The 26,802-nt window shown below is 37.5% G+C and overlaps 2 protein-coding genes and 1 long non-coding RNA gene across 11 annotated transcripts; 2 read left to right on the forward strand and 1 right to left on the reverse strand.

The window, feature by feature from the left end:
- The first annotated feature begins 9,312 nt into the window (after positions 1 to 9,312).
- Positions 9,313 to 12,462, forward strand: LOC113301264 (short-chain dehydrogenase TIC 32, chloroplastic-like). 2 transcript variants are annotated; one of them, XM_026550019.1, is made up of 8 exons: positions 9,313 to 9,799; positions 10,157 to 10,388; positions 10,463 to 10,539; positions 10,764 to 10,917; positions 11,133 to 11,211; positions 11,303 to 11,384; positions 11,517 to 11,563; positions 11,786 to 12,459. In XM_026550019.1, exons 1-8 carry the CDS (start codon positions 9,688 to 9,690, stop codon positions 11,948 to 11,950), a joined length of 948 nt encoding a protein of 315 aa, XP_026405804.1. In that variant the 5' UTR covers positions 9,313 to 9,687; the 3' UTR covers positions 11,951 to 12,459. The 2 variants fall into 2 exon arrangements, with proteins under 2 accessions (XP_026405804.1, XP_026405806.1); XM_026550021.1 differs by having other exon boundaries at positions 9,675 to 9,799; positions 10,149 to 10,388; positions 11,786 to 12,462.
- Positions 12,463 to 17,205: 4,743 nt separating this feature from the next.
- On the forward strand, positions 17,206 to 23,356 carry LOC113304261. 8 transcript variants are annotated; one of them, XR_003338113.1, is made up of 6 exons: positions 17,206 to 17,302; positions 17,458 to 18,655; positions 19,505 to 21,546; positions 22,370 to 22,504; positions 22,600 to 22,816; positions 23,093 to 23,356. It is a non-coding gene; the product is annotated as an uncharacterized LOC113304261 (long non-coding RNA). The 8 variants fall into 8 exon arrangements; XR_003338110.1 differs by having other exon boundaries at positions 17,212 to 18,655; positions 19,505 to 20,300; positions 20,376 to 21,546; XR_003338112.1 differs by having other exon boundaries at positions 17,212 to 18,655; positions 19,505 to 20,266; positions 20,376 to 21,546.
- On the reverse strand, positions 23,217 to 26,003 carry LOC113304260 (uncharacterized protein At3g49055-like). Its single transcript, XM_026553335.1, has 5 exons — positions 25,106 to 26,003; positions 24,958 to 25,022; positions 24,710 to 24,821; positions 24,515 to 24,631; positions 23,217 to 24,447 (listed from the first exon to the last, which is right to left on the reverse strand). The coding sequence occupies exons 1-5, from the start codon at positions 25,994 to 25,996 to the stop codon at positions 24,088 to 24,090; spliced, it is 1,545 nt and encodes a 514-aa protein (XP_026409120.1). The 5' UTR covers positions 25,997 to 26,003; the 3' UTR covers positions 23,217 to 24,087.
- Between the last annotated feature and the right edge of the window lie 799 nt (positions 26,004 to 26,802).

Raw genomic sequence — 26,802 nt, forward strand, 5'->3', positions numbered from 1 at the left:
TTTGTTTTTAAACGATGTTTCTCTAAGTGATAGGTGGGGCCCACGATTCAAGTTGTTACCAATGCTAGGGTGAATTAGAGTGATTGAGATACCATGAAAAAAAATGGTAGTTACCAAAAAGTTGAAAAAAAAATAAAAATAAAAATAAAAATTGAGACCAGACCATTTGACCAAAAGGAATAAATTCAATAAAGTCGACCACTGGTACCCTTGTATATGCCAGTTGTGTTGCCCTAGAGTTAGGTTATCGACCACTGGTTCCCTTGTATATGCCAGTGTGTTGATATTAGTCAGACTAGTATCTCAATCCATTAGGATAGGTTCATTTTGGCGGAGGCCTTCAGACAGATATGGGAAACGCCGTTCACTTAGTAAACATCAAAACCATCTATGTTTTTCTATATCTATCTCTTAATATTTCCATGTGATTAGTTTGACTCTGAATATGATGTCCATAGTGCAACTATCTGAGTAGAGCTCTGTCACTTATATATGAATTTTAGTATGCTTGAGTGCAAACTCGTGTACATCAATTGGAATTTCGCATCAGGGTACTTCCTCTTGTAGTCAATAAGTATGCCAACCAAGGAGATTTTTTAGTGCCTTGCAAGGTTCGTTGTAGATATCTAGGGTCTGGAGTATAAAGTTTTTGTGGGTACACCTCTGGTAAACCCTCCGGAGACAATACTCTGCCACTAGGGCCACCTAGGGGTTCAAATGATTTTCCTTTCTAGAATAAATTTGCTCGAGGACTAGAAAATAATAAGTTTGGGGGTATTTGATAGACGCATTTATGTGACTATTTTGTTCTCAATGTTCTGTATTGTTAGACTCGATTAAGTACTTATTGTGTTATTTTGTGTTCTTGTAGGAAATTTTAGAGAAATAAGCCCTTGCGGCGAAATGGGCTCAAAAAGCAGTGTTTTACACCCCGGAGAAATGTACCGTAGGCACCCCAGAAATGTACCGGAAGCGTCCCAGAAATGTCCCGGAGGAACCCAGAAAAGTTACTATTTCCACCCCAATTGATATTCGCACCCCAACACTCTGGATAAGGGGCACCTTCTTCAACAATTTGAATTTGTGTTTTTGGCGGGAAATGAAGTTTTCAACTGGCAGAATTTTGATTGTCAAAATGAATGGGTTAGAGTGCGATTCAATCGCTGAAAATTGGCAGAGAGATGTGATTTTGCATAAGGAACAAAGTTTGGGTGGTGGTTTCGATCAAATTTGACTGGAATACGTATTTTGATTCTCGAGTTCAAAACAGGGCAAGCATGCACTGGAGGATGATAATCACGCGTCATGAAGAGTTATGGACGTGTTCTGATGATGTGGAATGGCTCGAGCATCACTTTGGGTCGTGAAGAATCAATTTGGAGCGTGGAGGGAGGAAGTTTACGCAAAAAATTCCAAGTTTGGTAAGAAAATATTCGGAAAATATTGTTATTCACTGCCCGCATAATGAAGAATTATATTGGAGTTATTGGCATGATTTGGAGCTGTTGTTGGGTATAAATAGGCTCTTTGGGTTTACTAGAGAGGGGGTCGAGAGTCTGGGGGGATGAGGAGAGCCAGAGAAGAAGAAATTCGAGTTTTCCCAAACTCGGTTTCTGCTGCTGATGATGATGATGAATATGAAGAACACGAAGAACGGACCTGCATCAGCAGTCGTTTTTCAACAGTGAAATAGACTCACAGACGTGGGTCGTAGGTGTGGGTCTTAGAGCTACAGTAACAATATCACTTCTTCTGTGTCGTTCATTTTGGACGCTTTCTGTGGGTCGCACATTCACTGTTTTATTATTTCATCTCCATTTTCATCCTTGTAAACACCCTTTGAGCAATAAATAAATACTTTGAGCGTGTTTTTATCATGATGAGCTAAACCCAACACTGGGACGACGGAGGAGGTCGAATTTCATCCATGTGGTAATTTCATTAATTCTTTTATTTACTTTTTGCACTAATTTTAATTGAATTAAGATTTTAAATTAATTACTTGTGATTTCATTTGATGGAGTATGCTTAATCCTAGGGATTTTTGATATGCCAAGCTTAAGAAATACAAGTAATATTTTATAAAATCTATCTTGGCAATAAATTAGAGTTAATATTTGTTTTGCTTTTGAACTATAATTGCTAGAATTAATTTCTGAACCATTTGAAGAAGAAAAAACAGCCGAATATTTAGTCCCAGTACTCTTGCCCATATTGTTAATAATTTTTGTACATATTTATTAAATCTAAAAATTCCATTTCCTTCACAAGTCTGAAACGGATCCTAATTACTACATCCCACGAAAAATCAATAATCAAGTTGCCTAAGGCTTAACTGAAGCATGGCTTGTGCCGCTGGTTCTTGGAACTTATCAATTATTGTATACGACTCTGGCGTAATGTTGATGCTAGTTCTGCACACTTGTTGCATCCTTTGCATAACAACAACATTTTGACCATCATTAATCTGACCAATCCAATTATCAGCTTTGTACTTGTACACGACTGGAAAAATTAATCGTTTATCGTGAGGATCAGGTTCGCCGACCTTAAATTAAGTATACCACCAATACTGAAAAATAACATTGACGAAAATTAATGTGTTAGTATATTCACCACTAGTTTGGCAACTCGATAATAAATCTAATAAATAGTTCTTACCTCTAATACGACCCAAAATCCATTTAAGCTATATGTCTTCTTAGTTGAGCAATCACCGAACATATGTATAGCTCAGCTAAAATTGCAAAACCCCAATCATAATTTGGCGCTTTATTTAAATCTTCTAAAGATTCCAGAAAACCAATTAATGACACTGATCTACCATTGGGGAAAAAAACTTGGCCTAACATCCATAATAGAAAAATACGTTCAAGCTCGGGATAATCGTCAGCTCTGTTTATCCCCTTGTCATGGTAACGACTCAAAAAAACCTTCAACCCAGATACTCTTAATCCATATGAGTGTAACTGTATGGATTCTGGTTTTCTTTCAGTATCATTTGAGTACAAGGGGAGTAATTGTTTCCATCTTCCTTCTGATATCTAGTTTAATTGGTTAAATTGTACTATTTTACCCTCACTTTTTATTCCAGTCAAAATATACGAATCTAATGGTGTGAACCCTAAAAACAACATGGTCATAAAATTAAAGTTTGTATGTGGAATTAAAATTTTAATCAAACTAAATAATTGAATCTCTAAAAATTAAAATTTGTTTTTGAACTAAAAATTAAACTATTGAACGGAAATAGAACTTACCATACTCGAAATCCTTGAAAAAGAACGTATTTGAATGTTCCACCAACATTCACAAATAACTCGCACAATTTGAGTCATGTGATTTTTGCCTTTCATGAAATATAAACACTACCAAGGATTCTTGAACAGGTTCGGGGAGTAACTCATACACTTCGGTTAGCTCAGTCCACCCACCTCTTACTTTAGGTAACAGAACTCGCTCGGGATGGTTACTTAAATGGGTAGGTGTTACACCAGGTCCAACCAGTTGCCTAACATTAGCGAAATCTTGTTGTTTATCCTGAACCCATACGATATCACTATCTGCAACAGTTTTTCCCTTTTCTTTCCTGTTTCTTTTCCTTTGTCTATTTGTTTTGGAACTACTCATTTTTAATCGCTCTTGTGAAGAATTTTTTTTTGTGAATGAAAACTAAAGGAAATGGTGGTATTTATAGGCGCTAGAGCACCGACCGTGGACGGTCGAGTTTAAACCGCTAACGGTGTAGTCTCGACCGCTCAGTGGAGACTCGATCGCTTATCTTTTTTTCCATAGTGACGCGGCCAGTTTGCCAGACCACCTTGCATGGCAAATAGACGGGTTAGCCACACCCCATAGGAACCGGCCTAAGTAAATGGGTAGGCCTCGAACTAGTTAAGCCAAGGTATCTAGTCTGACAACCCAAAGTTAATGCAATCGAATTAGATTCCATGGCCTTAAAATGGAACACTAATTTTGGGCATGCCTAAAACTTTCAAGGCATACAAAGGACTAGTCCTAACTTGGGTGACCTTATAAGGGGTACCCTATGTGGTGGTTCAATTACCTATATGCCATTAAATTCTCTAAATTACTACTAATCTATCCCTATCCCTAATACAAAAACCTATAATCAATAAACCAAAATCAGTTTCATATCCCTAACCCCTTCTTCTTCCTCCTCCACAACAGCCGAACCCTTCTTCTTCCTTTTTTTTTCATCGTATCATCGCGGAAATTTAATCGTCGATTCGTGAAAATTTAGTCGACGATTAAACTCATCCATATAATGGTTCGCCGTAAGCCAGTATCTCGTTCTAATCGAGCAATTGAACAACCCATTGAAGAAGAAGAAGATTTAGAGAGTGAAGAAGAAACTCAAAATCAACCACAAAATCAACCGGAAGAAGAGATTGAAGAAGAACCAACTCCACAAATGAGAATAAGAAGGTTAGTTTTACAAACCCATCTCGTATTTGATGTTTTTGATTGGTTTGATTGATTTAATTCGTCAAAATCATGTTTACAGGGTATAGTTCGGCGCAAAACAAATCTTAGATGTGCGCCGAGCTGTTCTTGAAACTGAACCCTGAAAGTGCATTTGAACGGCTCGGCGTATATCTGAAATCCGTTTTGAGCCGAACTTGGTGACACAGAGACTTATATTTAGGATCGGCTTATTCGATGGTGTTAGTTTTCTGCCGAATATGTTTTGTGAATTTCAGAAATTTTGCATGTGCGTAGGATCGGCTTGTATGGTAGTATTAGTTTTGTGCCGAATAATTGTTGTTTGAATTTCAGAATTTTTGCATGTGTATAGGATCGGCTCATATGGTAGTACTAGTTTTGTGCCGAATAAATGTTTGAATTCATAAGTCTAGATTCGGCTTATTCGATAGTATTAGGGTTGCGCCGAACATCATTGTTAAAATTTCATAAATTTTACTAGTGTGTAGGATCGGCTTATTTATATGATATCATGTTGCGCCGAATACATGTTTGAGTTCATAATCATAGATTCGGCTTATTCGACGGTATCGGTTGTGAGCCGAATATATAGGATCGGCTACTAATTTTGCATGTGCGTAGGATCGGCTTGTATGGTAGTATTAGTTTTGTGCCGAACAATTGTTGTTTGAATTTCAGAATTTTTGCATGTGCTTAGGATCGGCTTGTATGGTTGTATTAGTTTTGCGCCGAATAAAGGTTTCGATTCATAAGTCTAGATTCGGCTTATTCGATAGTATTAGTGTTGCACCGAATATTATTGTTAAAATTTCATAAATTTTACAAGTGTGGAGGATCGGCTTATTTATATTATATCATGTTGCGCCGAATACATGTTTGAGTTCATAATCATAGATTCGGCTTATTCGACGGTATCGGTTGTGAGCCGAATATATGGGATCGGCTTATAATTATTTTGTGGTATGAGCCGATCCACTCTCTGTGTAAGCTAATAAAAATTTCAAGACATGATTCGGCTCATATGTGTTATTTCGGGTAAGCCGAGCCTTCTTATTTTCTTACAAGTTTTTGGATTTCCAAATCTCTTTGTTGTTCGAATTAGTCTTATAACTTTCATACTTGTGTCAGGACCAATGCAGCTACAAAGAGGAAGAAGATGGAGGTAACACCTTCTACTTCTAAAACTCCCGATCCTAGACGAGGAGGTAAGAAAAAATTGGGAGCGGGAGGTAGAGGAGGAACTTTAGAAGAAGTAAGAATTGAAAGACAAGTAAGAATTGAAAGACAAGAAGAAGGAATAGCTGAAGATGAAGAAGTTTATGATAATCAAGAATTTCATCAAGAAACACAACCCCAAGGAAAACCCAAGAAAGACAAGAAAGGTAAGAAGGTGGCAGAACCCGATAAAGAGAAGAACGATGATGATCGACGGATCACTGGTTTACACATTCCTGATGAAGATGACGTAATTACACCTCGATCAGATGGTTTGCCTCATGGTCTTCCGGAAGATGGAGGAAATGTGTTGATTGGTTATGCCGATTCTTGGGCGAAGAGAATTTATGAGACTCCTGATCACAACCGTGCAGTCCGAGTATTGAGACACCAGAGGGCAGCGGAATGGAGTCTTGATGAAGAGGTTCCTGAGGTGATTGCTTACGTACAAGCCAGTGCTTTATGGCCTGCTATCAATTATGGACACAAGGAATATGATAGTGTGTCGGCCTCTGCATTTACCGAGCGCTTTTGTCCAGAAACTTACACATTTCAATTACCTTTTGGAGAGATGTCAATCACTCCTGATGAGGCTAGTAAGATTACAGGTCTTAAAGCAAGGGGTGTAAGTGTGGATGCTGGTTTTTTTGACATGAGTTGGGATGAGCTATACAATTTGTACCTGGAATGCCTTGGTTGGGGTTCAATGAAAACTGAGTTGGAGTTTTGTCGATCAGTTAAAGATGTCGATACCGTTTTCATACCAGGTGGCAGAAATAAGAAGAATAAGAAGATCAAGTTGACTAACTTGAAAAGGGAGTTTGAGAACACAAAGGAAAGAGTCACACAAGGTTTGTTGATAATGGATCCCGTCAAAGTGAAGCAAACCGGAACTGCCTACTTGCTTTATACTCTTGGTAGAGACATCTTTCCCGACACTACCGGAAACAAGGTAAATGCTAATTATCTCCAATTTGTAAAGAATCTTGAAACTTGTAATAAGTTTGCTTGGGGAACGACTACACTCGCTTACCTGCTGGACCAACTTGCCACCACGTCTAGGTTGACAAGTACAAACATCGGAGGGAACTTTACTTTGCTCCAGGTAACTTTTGGGAGTTCAGAGTATGGTTCGTCTTATAACCATAAAACCTTTTAAGCCGAAGTTTTTTCTTACTTGGTTCGGCTTATAATACTTGATCCATATAAGCCGAACAGTTCTCTGAGTTTGCAAACTTTAGTCTTACTTTGATGTTTCCAAGTAAAACTTGTTTCTATCAATTCAATTCCTTTGATTTTTTAATGTGGTTCTTTCGATGCAGGTGTGGATATATGACCATTTACCAATTTTGAAATTGGCCAAAGTATTTGAGAAATATGTCGATTATGATGATACTGAGCCAACTGCAACACGGTACGCGTACGAGGACTCCAAGAAAAGGAACAAAAAGAAGTTGGTGGCAAGTTTGAGAGAGACGTTGGACTGTCTTGGTGTTGATGATGTCGCTTTTCAACCATATGAGAATGAAGATGAAGTTGTTGAAGATGAGGATATGCCGGTAGGTATGTATCATGGGCCATTGTGGTATCCCGGTGGTTATGTTATATAGATCCTAGGCGAGTAATCCGTCAATTAGGATGTGTCCAAAAGGTTCCTTTGTTTGACGAGAAATTCAGGTTGTTACCAAAGAGTGGTAAGGGAACTAAAAGCACCACTTCATCTTGGGAACCAAAGTATGATCCTGATCCCACCGTTGAGTTTTGGAATAATTTAGACAATCACGCATTAGATGCGTCCAAGTTAACACCTTTACTTGATGATCCATGTGAAGAGGATCCGGGCTATATGGATTGGTATAACCAAATTTCTCATCCCTTCATTATCAATAAGAAAAGGAAAAAGATATCTGATAAGGGGAAGGCGAGGCCAATCAAGATCACCAACAAGTCTACTTCCGAAGATGTAGTCAAGGCTTTCAAGGTTATGGTAAGAATGACTTCACTTTATACTGTTTTCATATATTAGTTATGGTAAAAATATCTTCAACCTCATGGTTATAAGTTGTTCTCAAATGAAAAATAGGTTGCCGCGGGTAGGGAGATGTTGAAGAAAATGAAGGCCAAAGTTGGTTGCAAAACAACAATGACCGTGGAAGAACAAAAATACCTCATCGACAAGTGGGATGCAATCATCAACAAAGGACAAGGACCCGAGGAACCCGAACAAAGGCCTACCACTAAGAGGTCTCGACAAGTTGGTGAAGGTACAAGCCAAGTTGGTGCTACCGTCCAACCCGGTAATGATGCGTCGGAAGATGAAGACCAAGGTGGAAGAAGAGGTGGTCGTGGAACTAAGAAGAGGGGTCGTGGTTAAATGCCCTTTTATGTACACTTTTATGGTACACTTTTTCTTAAGTTTTAAGTACACTTTTATGGTGTTGCAAACACCTTTGCTTTAAGGTGCTGAACTTTGTTTTTAATGGTGCTGGGATTGGGTTATGGACACCGTAAATTTCATGTTTTAATGAATAGCTTAACAGTTATGTGCCGAATTTACAGAGTTCGGCTTATCCTCTAATGTTAGTAACACGCTGAATCATTTTTCCTTCAGGTTCGGCGCATTCGATAATCACATTATGTGCCGAACTATGAACATTTACAGGTTTCGGCTTATACGATATCCTCAATATGTGCCGAACCGCGAACAATATTTTAACCCAAAAATTAACAAATTCATGTTCGGCTCAGACGATAATCATATTATGTGCCGAACCTTGAACATAAGAGGTTTCGGCTGATACGATATTCTCCATATGTGCCGAACCAGTAACAATATTTCAACCCAGAAATTAAAAAATTATGTTCGGCACATACGAATTTGGATATGTAAGCCGAATTAGTAATGATTCTATTCCGGGCTATTCAGGATGTTGTTCGGCTTACTATGAAACTTTCATATAAGACGAACTAGTGTCTAGCAAAAGGGTGGGAATTGGAAATTATAGGTTCGGCGCATGCAGTAAACAGATTCAGTAAGCCGAACCGTTCATCAATTGGTAGATTCGGCTCATAGATGTGAGCCGAACCTCAACCTGTTTCGCCGAACCATGATTCATAATCTAAGAAATCAGCCATTTGGGAATCATTGGTGTAGTTGATGTGTATTTTCCTAGGTTTTTTAGATGATATATGACCCTCCTCATCCTCCATTGAATCAAGAATTATAATTTTCTCACTTTCTCCTTCTCTTTCTCTCCTTCTTAACCAAACCAAAACTTTGATTTTTTTTCCTCATATTTTTCATCTAAACAACTCTTATGATTCTGAAAATTATCTTAATCTCTAAACAAAATATTTAATCACTAATCAAGATTATTAACACTAATACGTAAAGAGCAGATTTGCCATTAAAAAAATTTGAGTTAAGGTGTTATCCGATTTTGCTATTCAACAACCTTTTTTTTGTCTTCATTCAGTATGCCTCGAAAGATTTTGGTATGCACAAAATCACGGTTCTTAAAATGAGTTGATTTTTACCGATTACGCACATTTTAGAGAAGGTAATTTCGGCATCGCTCCCTAAAACAGGGCTCACATTGCATCTGTTAACCGTAACAGCTTATAAACGATTCGGCGGTATCCAATGTCAAGTTGTCAACCCTCTCCATTACAACAACGATAGTCCAGAAACAACCCTCCTACCAAATCTTAATCCTTATTGAAGTCCGTTTTACTTGACTTGGACTTGATATTAGTATAATTTCTTCCAAAACCCATATCAAAAATCACGCCGATCGGAAAAAAGAAAAAAAAAATACTACAAATTATTGGTACTGAGGATTCCCTAGATTTCTCCGATAATTTTTTTCATTTTTTGAGGTAGAAAGATCAAGTGATTCGGAGCTTGAGGAAGCTAATTGGATATACTTAAAGGTTAATTTCTTTGTTTATCATATTGAAGATTAATGGGATTCAGAATTTGATTGAAAAAGAAAAAACTCAATTATGTGGTTGTTTAGAAGAAGCAAAAATGGTCCATCTGGGTTCTCATCTTCTAGTACATCTGAGGAAGTAACTCATGGAATCGACGCATCTGCTCTTACTGCCATTGTCACTGGTAACAAAAAGTTCTCATCTTTGTTGATTTTCTCTTTTTTCTTCCTCTTTGAAGTGAATATAATGGTTTGTGCGGGTAGGCGTCTAGGCGTGCCTAATTGTCGCCTAGGCTGTGCCCCCGTTGAATTTCATCAGTTAGTGCCAGTTATAAATGATAATTCTGTTTAGGCTTTGTGGCTTATGTGCAAAAATGACATGATATGTAAGGGTAGGTTGTATTTGGAAATCCCTGGTTTTGATGATCTTTTCGGAGTGTTTGATATTGTGAGCTTTATGGTCGGTTGTATAGACTTGAGACATTGTGCTCTTCGATTATGGCATTTGTGTATCTTCTCTAAATTAGGAGTTAGATTTGCAGGTGCATCAAGTGGTATTGGTGTTGAGACTGCACGTGTTCTTGCATTGCGTGGAGCTCATGTAATCATGGCGGTGAGGAATATGACTGCAGGTAGAGCTGTCAAAGATGCAATAGTTAAAGAAAACCATAATGCCAAAGTTGATGTAATGGAGTTAGATCTTAGCTCCATGGCGTCAGTGAGAAAATTTGCGACTGAATTCAATTCCCTTGATCTTCCACTTAACATTCTTATGTGAGTATATTAGATGATTTTCAGTGTCCTCGAGTTAAATTAGTATTGGTTTCTGACATTATTTGTTGTTGCAGTAACAATGCAGGAGTTGGGACCTCCTTCAAGCTTTCCAAAGACAACATAGAGCTGGTATTTGCAACAAATCATCTAGGTATTCACACCATTTTTAGTGCTTTGTTTACCTTCAACAAATTCCAAGCAGGGAAATTGATGTTTTTGAAACGATTTATAATCTATGTTTTGCAGTTCGTCACCACACCTTGAAAATAAACAGTTTGTTCTATTTAAACTTTTCAAGGAAGAAAGATATTCTTTGAAATAAACTTGAGATGATTTCTGTTTTTATCTTAGTATTTTGAATTTTTTCTTTCGCAGGTCATTTTCTTTTGACTGAACTTTTACTAGAAACCATGAAAAACACGGCCTGCCAAAGTAACATAGAAGGAAGAATTATCAACCTCTCATCTGACTTACACAAGTTTTCGTATGATGAAGGGATTCGTTTTGATAAACTCAACGATGAATTAGGGTATGGAAACTCTTCTTTCTAAGATTTTATTTTTTGCTACAAGGATCAGTGAATAATTGAGTCAACAGTGCGCTGTCAGAGTAAGTCTGCTTGTGAGATTGAGCAGTCACATTTTCACTATTTGCAATTAAATGCTGGTAAAATCTCTATTAATACTTCAGCTAATGCCTTAATGGATCTTTTTCAACATTTTTTTTTGTCTCTCTAACCAACAGGTACAATATCTGGAAATCATACTCACAATCGAAACTCGCGAATATACTGCACGCTAATGAGCTTGCAAGACGCCTCAAGGTATAGTTTTGAGGGAGGTGGAAACAACAATATATTGAAGCCATCTGCAATGAATGGGTGTTTATTTTAATTTTGGTGGTTTGATAAACAGGAGGATGGGGTTCAAGTAACAGCAAATTCTCTTCATCCCGGAGCTGTGGCGACCAATATATTTCGCAACACCTTTTTAAGTGGTAAAATTTCCTCATGTTTATAAAATTTTCAAGTTAATTTTTGTTATTATTTCAAAACCTCACAAATTGCTTTGAAATAAATCTTTTGGCCTAAAAATCTATTCATACTCTTCTGTTGCTGGTTCATTGCAGGATTTGTTTCGACGCTGGGAAAATTGGTTTTTAAAAATGTTCAACAGGTTGGTATTGTTACACAACTTTTTTGGCGCAAAAGATTATACAATTTGTTAATTTTTTAAGATTGAATTAAAGGTTATAGATTTGAATTGCATATTCTGATTCCGCTTCTTCGATATACCGTAGTAATTGACAAAGTGCTACCGCTACCTTTTCAAAAATGATACATTTATCACAAATTTGGTAGTCTGATTTTTCATGGTTTATGATTGATTTTTTTGTAGGGGGCATCAACGACATGCTATATTGCATTACATCCGAACGTCAAAGGTGTAAGCGGCGAATATTTTAAAGACAACAACATCTCAAAATCAGACCCCAAAGCCCAAGATACAGAATTAGCTAAGAAACTATGGGATTTCAGCTTAAAATTGATCCACCATGCTTGAATATGCTTCTGTAATATTTGCATTACTGCGTTCGTCGTAGATAGGTTTTTTTCGTTGTTTTCTTTGTCATTGACAGTTTGGCCCAGATAACAAATGGTCACATTTGTCATAGCTTTCTTTATCTGCTAAAAGAGAAGTAACGGCAGAAGAAGAAAAAAGAAGTAAAAAAGAGGAGAAGACGAAGTAAATAATGATAAAAATAGAAATTACTCTCAAGGAATTTACCTCATTAATGCGAAGGAATGATTGGATAGAAAAGAACGATTCGAAAGACGTGTCAAATGGTGTGTGGTCGAGAAAACACCCGTAAAATGAATTGAAAAGTCCATCAGTTAAAGTGGCAAACACAAAAACTGAGAATATCTTTCTGCAGCAATTCCATTCACTAAAATTTCAATAATCCATAATATAATTATCTTATTTCATCTTGTCAGAGGCATATGTTTCCTGTAAGCTTCTTTGGTTGTTTCGAGTCTGAAACAGCTTTTCGGTCCTTTGTTTTCGCAGCAAGTGTATGAGAATAGAGCAATATAGGCTTCGGCACCATTCATAAATGAGATAAATTCTGCTTGTACGAGTTCGGATCATATTGCTTTGATTATAGAAATGATAAAACGGTTCGGATCAAGGTTCGAAAAACGGGTCACGGCCCAGGTCACAGGTACTAGGCGTGACCGTTATAACGTGTTTTGACGGGTGTGAGCACGTTTTGGGTCAAAAACGCGTTATATAGGAATAAAACGCGTTTTTTTGACGTTTTTTTAAAATAACGGGTGTGATAACGGTTAAATAAGAAAAATAAATAATTTGTGATCTGAATTTCCTATGTAACGGTAATTACAGCTGTGAAAACGGTTACAACGGGTCTAAATAACGTTGTTACTACGTTTTTTCATTTTTTTTGGTTTAATTTATTTATTTGATTTTTTATTTATTTGTTTATGGGTTTTTAACATACAAATTTATGGATATCTAGTAAAATTCACAACCCTAAGTCTATGACTTATAACAATGCATTGTAGTTATCGTCTACCGACAATATTTATACACGCATACTATCACTATCCACTTGATATGTTAAAGTTGTCACTCGAATAGTTCAATGCATTCCCCAATATTTCAATAATGCATATTCGGATTCAAAAGCAGACAAAACTTTGTTGTCAAATAATACTCCTATGCTCTTAGCTACTTGGTACAAGACTAACCAACAAGGAATGCAACAGGAAGAGAGTCAGAGACTAGCTAGAGAAAAAGAGAGGGAGAGAGGGAAGTCAGGGAGTCGATTTATCTTTTTATTTTGCATTTGGAGGTGTGTACAGTATATGCTACATGTGGTCTGTACTTTAGAGTTCAGACTCAAAAGTTAAAGAAATAAAACAAAAAAAAAAGTAAAAAGAGTAGTTGGTTTCATGATCAAAGACATAGCTAGCCTGTGCTTATATACGCATGCAACGAGATTCCAAATGTTTCAAGAATATTTCGATTTTCTAGCTATTATGTCTTCTTGCCCAAAGGAATGCTTTAAAAGGACAAGAAGAGAATTGAAATGAAATCAATACCTCTGGTTCTCTGCATCTTGCTCAAAGGAATGCTTTACATTTTGAATTTCTCAAATACAAGTTTAAGAGGTAATATTAATTATTTTTTGTAGATTTTTCATTCAATTAGAGATATAATTTATTAATACGTTATTAATTTATTTATTATCGTTTTTTTCTTTCATGATGTTAGAGTAGTGAATATAGATGTTTGAGAAATATCGATGTTTTTTTCTTTCATGATGTTTGAGAAATATTTAAGAAATGTTAAGTAAAGAAATGTTTCATTCTATTAACGTATATTTACTTAATAAATGTTTCATTTTTATCTAAGAAATGTTTTAAGAAATATAGATTTTTTGTTCATTTTATTATCATTTATTTAAGAAATGTTTTAATAAATGTTAATATTCATAATTAAATAGTCCATCAACTTGAATCAGTTGGCACGTAAAAAATCATTGTTTCTTTATAAAAAAAATGGCATGATGAATTGATATATGTCACTTATTGCTATGTGAAATTTCCTACTTACAGAATATAATGGAAGGATCAACATCTGCAAAACGAGATGTTTTTCATGCATATTGTACTGTAATGAGTGATGGTAAAAAGTTGAAGTGTAATTTTTGTGAAAAAGAAGTGTCTGCGGGAATTTCGCGTTTCAAAATGCATTTGGCACAACAAAGAGGTACAATTACTCCCTGCATGCATGTGCCACCTGAGATTAAAAATTTAGCAAAAGTATGGGTGCAAGACAGAAACAAAGCAAAACAACAACGAGTACCAGAAACTGAATATGAAGATACAAAAATTCAAGATATGTATGAAAATGAACCGTGGAACCCTGTGCATGATATAGATGAAGAAGAACAAGCGCCGGTAACACAAAAGAAAATGGGCGGGTTATCGAAGTTGAAAAACAAAGGATTCAGAAGTTGTCGAACAGAGCTCCGTCTTCCTATAAGTTGTCGAACACATTATTAAGGCAGGAAAAACAAAGGATTCAGAAGGATGTGGTGTCGGTCCAACGAAATTATTGGAGAGAGTATGGGTGTACACTCATGTCATATGGTTGGAAAAACAAAAATAACCATACGGTTGTAAACTTCTTAGTTTACAGTGGCCATGGGATAACATTTTTGAAAAGCGTTGACATCGAGCATAATCGGTTGACAGCAGAGTATTTGATGAGTTTGTTCAGACCGGTTATAGAAGATATTGGTCCGACAAATATTGTTCAAATAGTAACTGATCAAGGATCCCAATTCAAAGCCGCAGGTAACTATTACAACTTAATTTAATTACAGTTGTTTATTTTTATATATTATTAATTCATTTCTCATTTTGTTTTAATAGGTATGAGATTGGCCATAGAGTATGGTACATTTTTTTGGTACCTTGTGCAGCTCATGTGTTGGATTTAATGTTGGAAGATACTGAAAAGTTCCCCTTTGTTAAAGGTGTGATTCCAGAAGCTAGAAAATCAGTAAATTTATTTATAATCATGGTTGGGTTCTTGCTAGATTCAGACAACATTCTGGGGGACGCAATCTATTGCGCCCTGGCTTAACAAGGTTTGCGACAAATTTTATCGCAATCAAAAGTATCATTGATCAACATAATGCAATCGAGAGTCTTTTTGTAGACCAAGAATTTGTGAACTCGCCAGAAGGAAAAACTCGTACGGCTAAAGATGTGAAAAACATTATTTTGAATGAGATGTTTTGGCACACATGCCAAAATGCATGCATGATGGTTGGTCCTTTATTGAAAATGATCCGTTTCTTGGATTCAGATAAACCTACCATGGGTTATTTGTTTCATGCACTTGCTACATGTGTGGAAACTATAGAAAGGGGTTTGGGTAAAACTCGAAATAATTCTATTGTAGGTGTGATTAACCGACGATGGAAAGATCAGTTGAGTTCTCCTCTTCATGCTGCAGCGCATTTTCTGAATCCATATTATATCTACAACCCAGCAGCCAATCTCATCAACAATGAAATTTCTCAGCCCCAAATTTGTCTCAGTGAAGTTATATCAAAAATGATTAGTAGCCCTCAAGAACAAGCGACATGCATGCTAGAGGTGTGAATTTTTATTAACAATTAATTTCGTAATTATATGAATTTCTATTCACAGTTTTTGATATTTTTAGGCGGGAAGAATGCAAATGATGCAAGGCCAATTTGCATCACCATCAGCAAGATTGGCTGCTCTGCAAGGTGATCCTGTAAGCTGGTGGTTGTCATACGGTGCTCAGTTTCCATCACTCCAGAGGATCACGGTAAAGATACTAAGCCAGACAAACACATCGTCTGGATCCGAGAGGAATTGGAGTGTGTTTGAAAGAATTCACACCAAACAACGCAACCGTTTAGTTTCGTCAAGAATAAACGATTTGGTATATGTTCAGTACAATTTAAGATTGGAGCAGCAAAGAGTTCAAGGTAAAGCAAAGCGACATAACATCGATGTCCACGATGTTCATAGCCTGCTGACAGATGAAAATATGCTTGATTGGATAGCAGGGGATGATGAAACACCAGTTTTACCTCAGGAAGAACATTGGTTAAATGAATTGGAAGAGGAAGCAGCTAATAATCCAGAGCCTCTCCCTCCACCATACGAATGGCATGATCTAGAAGTTGAAATCTCATATCAAAGGTTGCCAGTGAGTAACTTTGTTTATGACTTTGGTAACCTAACATTTGGAGACAATACACAAGGTCATGAAAATGAAAATCCCATATACAATTCTCATTGCACTGAAGATCGTCCAGAAGAAGATACCCGAGGAATTAATGAAGAGTATAATTCCAATATTAATATCAATAATGAAGTAGATAATCGTAATGATAATGAGGAAGAAGACTATGGTTATGAAGATGACGATACTGTTAACTACGACAGCCAAATGCATTACGCGAACCAATATGAGGCGGAGGAAGAGGAGGAGGAATCAACTGAGAATCGTCGAGAAAACAGAAAATACTTGAATAAGTCGAAAAAAAATGCCGGTACAAGTTGGTTTGTCTAAGTTTACAATTTCAAGCACTACCGTCACTAGGTTACTTATTGTAAGTTTATAAAATTTGAAGTGTTTAATGATTATTTATGAAATTTTAATTGTAAGTTTGAAATTAAAAATTGTATAAGAATTTCTCCAACTCAAATTTTTTTCCTTAAAAACGGGTTTAACCGGTATGAAAACGGTGTAAAAAACGTGTGTTAAAATGTTATTTAGAAGAAAAAAACTGAAATATTAATTTTAGAAAAACGGTAATCACAGGTGTGAAAACGGTTATAACAGGTCTAAATAACGCCATTTTTTCCTATTTATCGGTGTTATTTAGGTAAGCGTGTTGGTGAGCCTCACGGACACGGTATATGGGCGTGAGCGTTATAACGGACGTTTTTTCGCAAAAAACGGCCGTTTTTCAAACCTTGGTTCGGATAAAAAGGCAGCTCAAAAAAAAAAAGGGTCCACACGTATATGTGGACGGACAACTGGGCGGACACGCTAGCCGCGGCTAACCCCCTACGAACACCAAACTACATAGCCTGTACGAGTGGGTCGATGGCTAGTGGTCCGAGTATCCTAACTATATAAAAAGTCCACTTTTAAATTTTGACCAGTGTGGGACTAAGATTTCGTAGCATTATAAAACGAATGTACAGGCAATGCCTTGTTCATTACCCCCTTTTAACAGTCTCTCAAGTCAACCTCTCTCGGTGTTTCTCTGGCGATGAAGTGAAATTTGAAGAAATGTCTTCAGTTTGGTGGAGACTTCCGGAAGACATTCAGGTAGATATTTTCATCATATTACCACCGTTTAATTCAATCTTAGCATGTAGATGTGTATGTAAACCTTGGTGTAGTCTACTTTCTAAACCTAATTTTATCAAGGATTCAAAGTAATAAACCTAGAATCATGTTTGATCATTCTCTGTATCATAAAGGTATGAACCCTATCGCTCTTTCAATAGATCACTGCAAATCAACTTCATCACCATCATCAACTTCAGCTTCATCAGAATTGAAGGTTGTTTCAATGGATTACCCATTTTGAATATGAGAAAACTAAAGCCATTATAACTCTGGGTTCTTGTAATGGAAGATTGATTTGTCTATACCCAACCCCAATACGGATTCAGAACCTCCATTTGAAACTCTTAATAGTTCTGCCAAAGAAAGGGAAGCGAACAGAGTTCAAGGATTATCCATCATCAGCTAAGCGTCCTGCTATGGGTGAACCTGGGTTTCAATCTCATGTATACCAAACACCCAATGCATCCTGTAAAAACAATTTTCGTGTAGATGTTTGGTTTCTGGTCACAATTTGCTGTAACACGGCCAGGGAACTCAGAGAGGGTGGCATTAGATTCTTAGACTCTCTAGTTGTGCAGTATCTGAAGCACCAACATCGGCAGTGCCCAGCTCCTATAACCGCTTTAACACATCTCTCCTGCCACATATGTGCCCAGAACCACGACGAAGTATTAAGCTGCTTGCAAATGTGACAATCTCACCTGCCATGTGGGAGTTTATAAACCATTATGTTAGTTACTCCTCTTGGATTGTTACAGGAAACCATTTCTCAAAAATATTGATCCAGAAAGTGAGAATTTTTGGAGAGTAGTACGGTTCATCGTTAATCATTATCACGCGTCCATTCAGCTCTATCTGGTGACACTCGATCAGTTGGTTCTTTCTTCGGGCTCATATGAAGTACAACTCTGGGATGGATCTTCAGTTTTCAGGTGGTCCCATGCATTCTTTTGATGGATGCAATGCAAGGCAGCGCGGTTCAACAACTCGAGGAACATTTTGTCGCCCTATCAACAGAGTCATCACCGCGCAAAGTTTTCATGTATGATGAAAGGATGTATTGGTGATGCAAAGTATTTACCACTGCCCAGCTAAGAATGACCAGAGCTCCATCTTTCAAGCTGATATGGTCTTTTGAAATGGTGACATTCTCTCTTGAACAATTGATCTTATGCTATCAAAGTACTGGAGAAACTAGAAAGGTACACCACAGTATTTTAATATATCCGGAGAGCTATGTGGAAAGCCTGGTTGCAATTAAATCGGGTACTTATGTGGACAAAGGACTACAAATGGAGATAAGAAGAAACCTAAGCGACAGAGATTGAGGTAAAAATATCATATCATACGCACTAGGTTATCTTTTCTATTGTTAAGTTACGGGTCTGCAATTACTTAGTCACTAACAAAAAAGTTACATAAGTTGAAATGACATAATATACTAAGTGGTCTTGAGATCATGTATTACTTTTTTGCGTTGTTTCCATGGCATCTTCATTCCTTCCATTCACATCTCTTGATTTTACTATCAATATTTGGTAGCCATAGGGCGATACAGTGGGCGGGTAATAACTGTTTGCGACCTATTGTGGTGTCCGACACTGTTGAACAAGAGGGAGGCATTGTCATCATTTGAAGTCTAAACACTCCATACATCCCTTTGTGTCCACTTTAAGCCTGTGTGGTACTGTCTACAATATTTCAAAATAGGATGATTCAGAACTTGGATGAACATTTTTTAGGTAAATAAAACGATGTTAACCGTCTGAAGTTTCCAGTAGAGTGGTTGTATATGGTCTACATTCACTGACTACTTGCGACAAAGTATTATGCAGAACTTTCTTGCATTAGGAGGACGTGCTCTTTGTGCAATACTCCAAAATAACATGAGTTAGATGCAGAACTTTCTTATGTTAGGAGGACGTACTCTTTGTGCAATTAATACTCCAAAATAGGATATCGTCCAAGTAAACATCAGCTAATGTGATTCTTGTAGCATCATTGTAGTTTCATGTGCCCTTATAACCGAAACTAAAAAGTCCATAACGGAATGGCACTTGTCTTTTGTTTCAAATTTTGAAAGGCTATTTACTGATATATTTGCTATGTGACTTCCAGATTGGTCCCACATAATGCTAGTAAACTCGTCTTATGTAAACCCTTTGTTTTCTTTCTCAGTTTCCAACACTTGGTTGGTTCTTCCTTCCTCGCTAAACTTTTTTTAGCAATGGAGCACATAAGATTTGGTGTTGGTGGAAATGATGCTGCAAAGCCTGATTCTCACTACAAGACGAAGCAAACAGCTGTGTTTAGCTTTCCAGAAAAGGTTCTGATGCAGATATTTGTAAGGGTACCTGTGAAATCTATCTTAATTTGTTCCTTCTTTGATGTGTGGGTGATGCAAGATTATGGAGTAAGAGAATCTTGGGCTAAACATTTTACCATTACTGATGACCAAGTATCAATTACAGGGTCTACCTTCTTTAAGTCAATATGGTCTACTGAAGAGGATTTACCTGAGAATATAGGGAGTTATGTGGAAAGCCTAGTCCAGCTCTGGGTTCTTGTAATGGATTACAAATCAATTTCATCATCAGCTTCATCAGAATTGAAAGTTGTTCCAACGGATTACCCATTTTGAAAATAAGAAAACTGAAGACATTGTAACTCTGGGTTCTTGTAATGGTAGATTGATTTGTCTATGTCCACCCCCAATTCGGATTCAGAACCTCCATTTCAAACTCTTAATAGTTCTGCCTACGAAAGGAAGCCAACAGAGTTCAAGCATTGTAGATTTGCATCATCTGCTAAGCGTGTTGCTATGGCTGAACATGGGTTTCAATCTCCTGCTGTTTACTAAACACCTAATGCTGCCTGTAAATACAATTTGCATGTACATGTTGGGTTTCCGGTCACACCAAGCTGCTAAAATTCCAAGTGGTATTTTTGCGGATAATACTGATGATATGCCAGGGTAGATATGTTGGTCCTCTTTGTTTTCTATTTTATGTTATACTTGTACTTAGATCTATTTCCCTTTTCTGTGTAGTGGGGTTTCTGAAGGTGTGAGGCTATATGTTGGGTGTAAAGAGAAACGATACTGGGGATAGAACATGGAGCAGGAAAAGGTTGGGGGATCGAGTAGAGCAGGCAGTGGAAATGAGGATGGTTTGATGCAAGAGATGTAAGGTCCAAGCAGCAAAAGAAGTACCTAGAAAAGAGGAGTGTCAAGAAATGAAGCGGTGGATTTCAAGATAGAGAATCAAAAAACAGTAGAAAAGGAGATGGCTCAAGGAGAAAACGAGCTCAAAACCTTCTAGTGGCTAAACTTCTGACGGTTAGCACGGAGAGTTCGGGAGAGAGAACTTTTGACGTGAGAAATGAGCTAAATCCAGGTACTTCTTTTGCTGTGGATAAAGGAACTAAATCCAGCAATAAGGTTGAGAATTGGGTTGAGGGAGAAAGGAGTAAGAGCAGAGGGAAGTCTGAGGCTCAAGAAGAAGAAACTAGAAAGGTTTCTTTGAGTAGTGATAAAGCTAAGAGGTTCTGGTTCATAGAGGAGTCAAATTTATGCTTCAGTAACAAATTGTGGAGATTGGACATATCATCAGGAGGACAGGGCAAGAATACAGATGACCTGGAAAGATATACAGATGATAGTTTTTTTTTTATGCTAGATAGGAACCTTAATAAGAACATGCTAGATGTTCCACCTGATCCTGGCTTGTTTTGCTGTCAACCAGTCCCTAGTCTCTAAGGAAAGAATGAACTCTGTCATATAACTCTCTCCTTTTTTAACGCAATGAGAACAATGGGACGAGGATGCCTCAAGAAAAAGCTCATGCAAACTGCGATCCTCCGGTATTTGGTGGGCCTCTTGGTAAAGCTCCTTCAAGAGGGGAGAAGAATGATTATCATCATAATTTTGTTGATACTGGTAAGAAGCCACAAAATTTCATTAGGGAGCTGGAGCTAACTAATGTTGTGGAGGACTATCTGAGACTCCAAGAGTTTATTCAGAAGAGAAGAAGAAGAAGAGATCGTGGGGAATGTGGCTTCACTCCCATGTATTACAAGTGCGATCTGGGCGAGTTTATTCTTTCTTCAGAATCTGGTACTTATGTGGCGAAAGCCTAGTCCGGCTCGAATCTGGTACTTCTGTGGCGAAAAAAACTGGAAATTGAAATATGGGGAAGTCCAGCTAGGTGATAAAAATTGAGGTAAAATAATATGTCTTACTCACTTTTTGATCATTTCAATTGTTATAATCATGGGTTTGCACCTACTCTATCTAAGTAGAAACCGTTTTGGTAGATTTTCATATCGTCTTCCATATTTTGCGATAAATATGTTTGATTTGGCTTAGAGTAGCTCGTTGGTTAATCGTAGAACTGTTCTGTTTCAAAATTCAATAGCTGTCTCTTTTACTACAAGGGAGTAGTCGCTCCTTCAATTTGACTAAAATAAACCAAGTACTAGAATGGATGAACACATACATAATACCTTAGCTATCATCAGTATTTACTGATAAACTGGACGAAATATCATAGAGGTTTATGGTAGAACATTTTATATGTCCCACTTGTACTGATCACTTGGCTACCAAATTGTAATGGAACTAGCATGAGTTCGACGAATATATTGTCTGTAATATTCCAAAATAGCATGGGGTAGAAAAACATGTTCAAGTGCGCATTAGCATCTCTAAAGCTGTGTATGCCCATATAACTGAAACTAGCAATAGCATTTCCCTTGTCAGGAATATGTTCCTCTAGGAGTGTTATTGGTTTCTAGTGGAAAAAATTCCGCAGGGAAACTTGTTTCATATAGTTAAGTTTGATTTTCTCTTCATTAGATTATTTAAATTCACTTTGAACTTAAGATTGAAATGGAATTTGAGTCTTGCAGGGCCGGGAAACCAAAAGGTCTGAACCTTTCCCTCTTACTAGACTGTGTTTGAGCTTTGAATATTGTTTTAATGTTTTTTGAAGTGATTATACGAATGGGTTTGTTGGGGTTTTTACATTGTTAATCTTTGATTAGGGTTACTCGGTACTTAGAGATGTTTAAGGCAGTAAAGGGCTTGCGGAAGCTGATGAGAATGAGAGGAATTCATCAAGTAAAACGAGATTGAGGCGAAGGCGGCTTCACCTCCCATGGTTTACAAATGTGATTAAGGTAGTGCTCTTTGCACTGTGCTATAGGAATTCATAATATATTTCAGTTTTACACTTGGTAAATTATACTCTATGCTTGCTCTCATTTATTCTCAGGCAATTGCTGACACACCTTCCTCCATCTTCCTTTGGGTTGGTGATGGTGTGGGTCTTGAGCAGGTCCGCCAATGTGTAAAGAAGGTATAGCAGCTGATACTATTGCAGCACGGCAAGTATGTAAAGGAGCCGTGTTCTAATATGTTTGCATGGACTAGGGATTCTTTTGCTTTTGCTTTGTTTTGAGGAGCCTCTGCGACTAAAACACCACTGAATGGTACAATCAACTTAAGACTGTTGTATGTGCTCACATTCCCATGATCTTTTTTAGCTATTCACTTATCAGGAAGTACACGTTTTCTTGGGAATTAGGATCTTCTCTTTAGCTCTTATAATTTATTGTTAAAAGTTACTTGTTTCAGAAAGCTTGAATCTAAGTATCCTTGTATGACAAAGTTTCAATTTTTCTTTCTTCCTCGATAATGTGTTGGTCCTCTTTGTTTTCTATTTTATGCTGTACTTGTACTTATATCTATTTCCCTTTTCTGTGTAGTGGGGTTTCTGAAGGTGTGAGGCTATATGTTTGTTGTAAAGAGAAACGATACTGGAGATAGAACATGGAGCAGGAAATGGCCGGGGATCGAGTAGAGCTGGCAGTTGAAATGAAGATGACTTGATGCAAGAGATGTAAGGTCTAAGCAGTGGATTTCATGATAGAGAATCGGCAGAAAGCAGTAGAAAAGGGATTGAGGCTGCTGGTGAGAATGAGAGGGATGGTAAGCACGGGGAGTCCGATAGAGAGAAAGCTGTTGATGCGAGAAATGAGCATATCTGGCTCAATGGCAAAAACAAAAAAGTTTTGGATCCAACCAATGGCAAATCCCATGGAGTCTGGAGATTTCGGGCTAGACCCAACTCGTCGATGGACTGAGCTTCTCAGACCCATGTTGCCAACTCATTGCCATTGGCGTTGTGTTCTCCGGTACAAATCCTTTTTAAACCGATTTACTATATTTTATTCGGGCGATGTGGGATTATTTTACGGTATTAAATATGGTAATAAATCACTTATCAGTAATTAACGTATTTGGGCTAGCTTTTGGTGCGGGCCATGTATACACGGCCCTCTATAAGCCCATTTAGCTTAAATAGAAGAGCTTTTAAGAAGGCCCCTTAATTTGTCTGTTTCTCTTCTCTGGTTTACTCGTGAAATTGGAGGATATCATTTCCTGTCAAGATTTATGGGGTTAATTTTCATTATGTGTTGGGAGAATTTTTTTACAAGTCCAATTTTTTTTTTTTTTTTTGATATTACTGATGCTCCTCATGAATCCAAATCTAACCCTCCGCATTACTGCAAATGATATTCCAGTAACATGAAACCTATACCATATATTTACATTTCATTTGTTGCAGCTGCAAATTCGATAAAACAAGGCTAAGCAAACAGTACTCTTTGATGGCATATAATATTACCTAGGATGAGTTTGTTTCTCAAATAGAATGACTGTGCAAGCCTCCACCATTGATATTTATGAAGATGAGTATTCAAACATTGAAAAGTAGCCAGCTTTCCATTTCAGGTATCATTCTGCTCCTGACACGAAGATTTCTTGCAGTACGAGTGGGATTAAGCTGGAGTGCTCTCCATGGCCAACAAACGTGCCTCACTTTACGTCGATTGTTACCACGCTCTCCTTTACTGTCAGCCTCTTCTAACTGCTTTGTCAGGTCTTCGATAATCTCACGTAATCTTCCAGCCCTGCTGTCTGCTAGGTGGAGAGATTTCTCAAAGGCTTTTTGGGCAGTAAAAGCTGCAGCTGCAAGTTCTTCTTTTAAGTTTATCTTATTGTTTAGTAATTCCAATGAAGCTTTCGTTCGATTCAGTTCCTCTCTGAGAATCTTCGCCTGCACAAGTTCAATTGAGGAGTTGCAAATTGTTTCAGAAAGTGATACCAGAGAGTTATATGCATACCTCTTTGTCGCGTTCTTCAGTTGCATTTTTCCCTGCTTCCACTTCCAACTCACAAGTTTCCTTCCATCTTGAAATCTCTTCTTCGGCAGCATTTATTTCCACGGCGAGCTGTTCAACCTTGAAATGAAGATAACAGGTCAAGGGTGGGAATTTACAGTTTACCACAAAATATCGCAAGGTAAAGCATATGATTACATTTTGGGATAGAGTAGTTTCCTTTTCTTCCAAATCCTTTATGTACAATGTCAATTCTGCTATTTCGTGAGCTTTTTTTTCTGCAAGGCTCTGAAGCCGCTCGGTCTCTGACCTGGTAACGAATACATTGTCATGGCCAACACACCTTCATACTAGTATTCAACTTTTTCAAAATAAAATGCAAGTTATATACAGATTCCAAACTGCAAGATCTGTTTCACTTAGCAATTGAGCAACAAAAAGCATACCTGGACTCCTCCAAGGATTTCTTAAGTTGAGATATTTCCTTCATCATTTTCTCCACAGTGGAAGCCTATTCACAAACACAAACATCAAAAATTAAATCCCATTCCGCAATCAAACACAACTAAACAAAGAGATTGAGAAACATTTTACCAGACTAACAGTCTCCTCATCACATTCACTATCGGATTTTTCGCACATCTTAGAACCCGAATTCTCCACTGAATCTTCATTTGTACTATTGCTCCTCATGAACCCAAATCGAACCCTTTGTGCAAATCCTAAAAGTGTACCTCTTTTTTGCTCCTCGTTTCCTCTCAATCTACTCAACACCGATTCTTTTTCGACTAAAGCAATCCTCAACAAACTATGAACATCTCTGTTCTCTTGAGCCAAGCTATTCTCCAGTTCCTTCTTCTCTTTTGTTTTCTTCGATTCGTATTCCGTAAACCTGGATTCCGCGACTTTCACTAGCTTATCAACGTACATTGTCTCCGATAAATATCCTTTCGTTGCATCATCCAGTTTCAAATCATCAATAATATTTTCATCTACAACGATCTTCTCCGGTTTCTCATCATCCATTCTTTCTATGATTCTGTCTAAGAATTCTTTTACCGACCGTATGGAATCCCAACCTCGAGAAAACACGTCCATTCTCTGCCTTTTCTCTTCCACTAACTCTCCGATTATTTCTTCGAAAACCTCAAATTGCTCCCTCTGTCCCGCTAATTCATCTTCTTTTTCTCTCGCCGACATCTCGATTCTTGCAACTTCTTCCAGAGCATCATCTCTCTCGCTTGATATTTCTTGCAAATTCATTACTAAGTTCACATTTTGCTCCACAAGTTCTTGTTTTTCTTCATGGAGAGTTGTTAATTCATTCCCCAAGTTCATGAATTTTGATCGGATGTCACTGTAAGATGCTCGGAGGACTTCAAGTTCGATACCAAGAGCTTCGTTCTGTAGGTGTAATCCATCATCAGATAGATTGTGATTGTTCAATGAATCTTCTTGATTCCCGTCTCCATGAATAATTTCCATAATAATGCATCAGTAAAACCCTATTCAAGAATTCAAGAGATTTCATCTTAAGAATCTTTATTTCCGAAAACCTATCTATCTACCAGTCAAGACTGAGGAAGACTGTTAGAGAAGGGAGGTAGGTTTCGTTAATTTGGGCGGGAGTACATTCGACTCCCCTGTTTGGTGCCTGTTGATATGCTTGGTCATGGCCCATCAAAAGCGTCGAATAATCTGCTCGCGTGCACCAAAGTAATTAATTTATTACAAGCAACTAATTTGCACATTTTTCTTAGCCGATACCATTTGTAGTACAGTGGTAAACACCGAACCCAGCATCAATTTTTTTATCGATCAAAAAGATTTATTTTTATTTATTTTTTTGCATATTTTTCTTCCTTTTTAATCGAAGTTAAGGACTTTGAGCACCAGATGGCTAACCCTTTGTTTCAGAGTAAATGCATTCAACCGAAAGGTTTAGGGCACACGATAGCAAAAGTACAGTGAATGCTACCAGGGCGAAGGCAAGATTCAAAGTGAGTGGGGCGAAGAAAAAAATAATAAAAGAAAAATTCATCAACAGCCTCCAAACCCAAAAGCTTAGAGAATCTCCAGTGATTGTGAACTTCCTATTTTAAGGCCGCATAGAATTTATGTTACTTTTCCTAAAAATTCATCTCCGGTGAGAACTTTAAGAGATGATGCGAGGGTTGCGTGGCAAGCGGTTAGATTCACATCCTCTGGCCCATTCTCTTGTTTGAGAGATTCCCTTAGAAGATGTATAAAACCTAGTCATCATTATGGGTTATTTTGTTTTTGGTACTCAA

Source organism: Papaver somniferum, chromosome 8, assembly GCF_003573695.1.
Source record: "Papaver somniferum cultivar HN1 chromosome 8, ASM357369v1, whole genome shotgun sequence".
NCBI classification, from domain to species: Eukaryota; Viridiplantae; Streptophyta; class Magnoliopsida; order Ranunculales; family Papaveraceae; genus Papaver; species Papaver somniferum.

Coding starts and splice junctions, on each gene's coding strand:
- LOC113301264 (XM_026550019.1), top strand. CDS start 9,688: ATGTGGTTGTTTAGAAGAAGCAAAAATGGTCCATCTGGGTTCTCATCT. Junction 10,918..11,132: donor AAACTCAACGATGAATTAGG/GTATGGAAACTC, acceptor TCTAACCAACAG/GTACAATATCTGGAAATCAT. Junction 11,385..11,516: donor TCGCAACACCTTTTTAAGTG/GTAAAATTTCCT, acceptor GGTTCATTGCAG/GATTTGTTTCGACGCTGGGA.
- LOC113304260 (XM_026553335.1), bottom strand. CDS start 25,996: ATGGAAATTATTCATGGAGACGGGAATCAAGAAGATTCATTGAACAAT. Junction 25,023..25,105: donor ATGAGGAGACTGTTAGTCTG/GTAAAATGTTTC, acceptor GTTTGTGAATAG/GCTTCCACTGTGGAGAAAAT. Junction 24,822..24,957: donor AAATCCTTGGAGGAGTCCAG/GTATGCTTTTTG, acceptor ATTCGTTACCAG/GTCAGAGACCGAGCGGCTTC.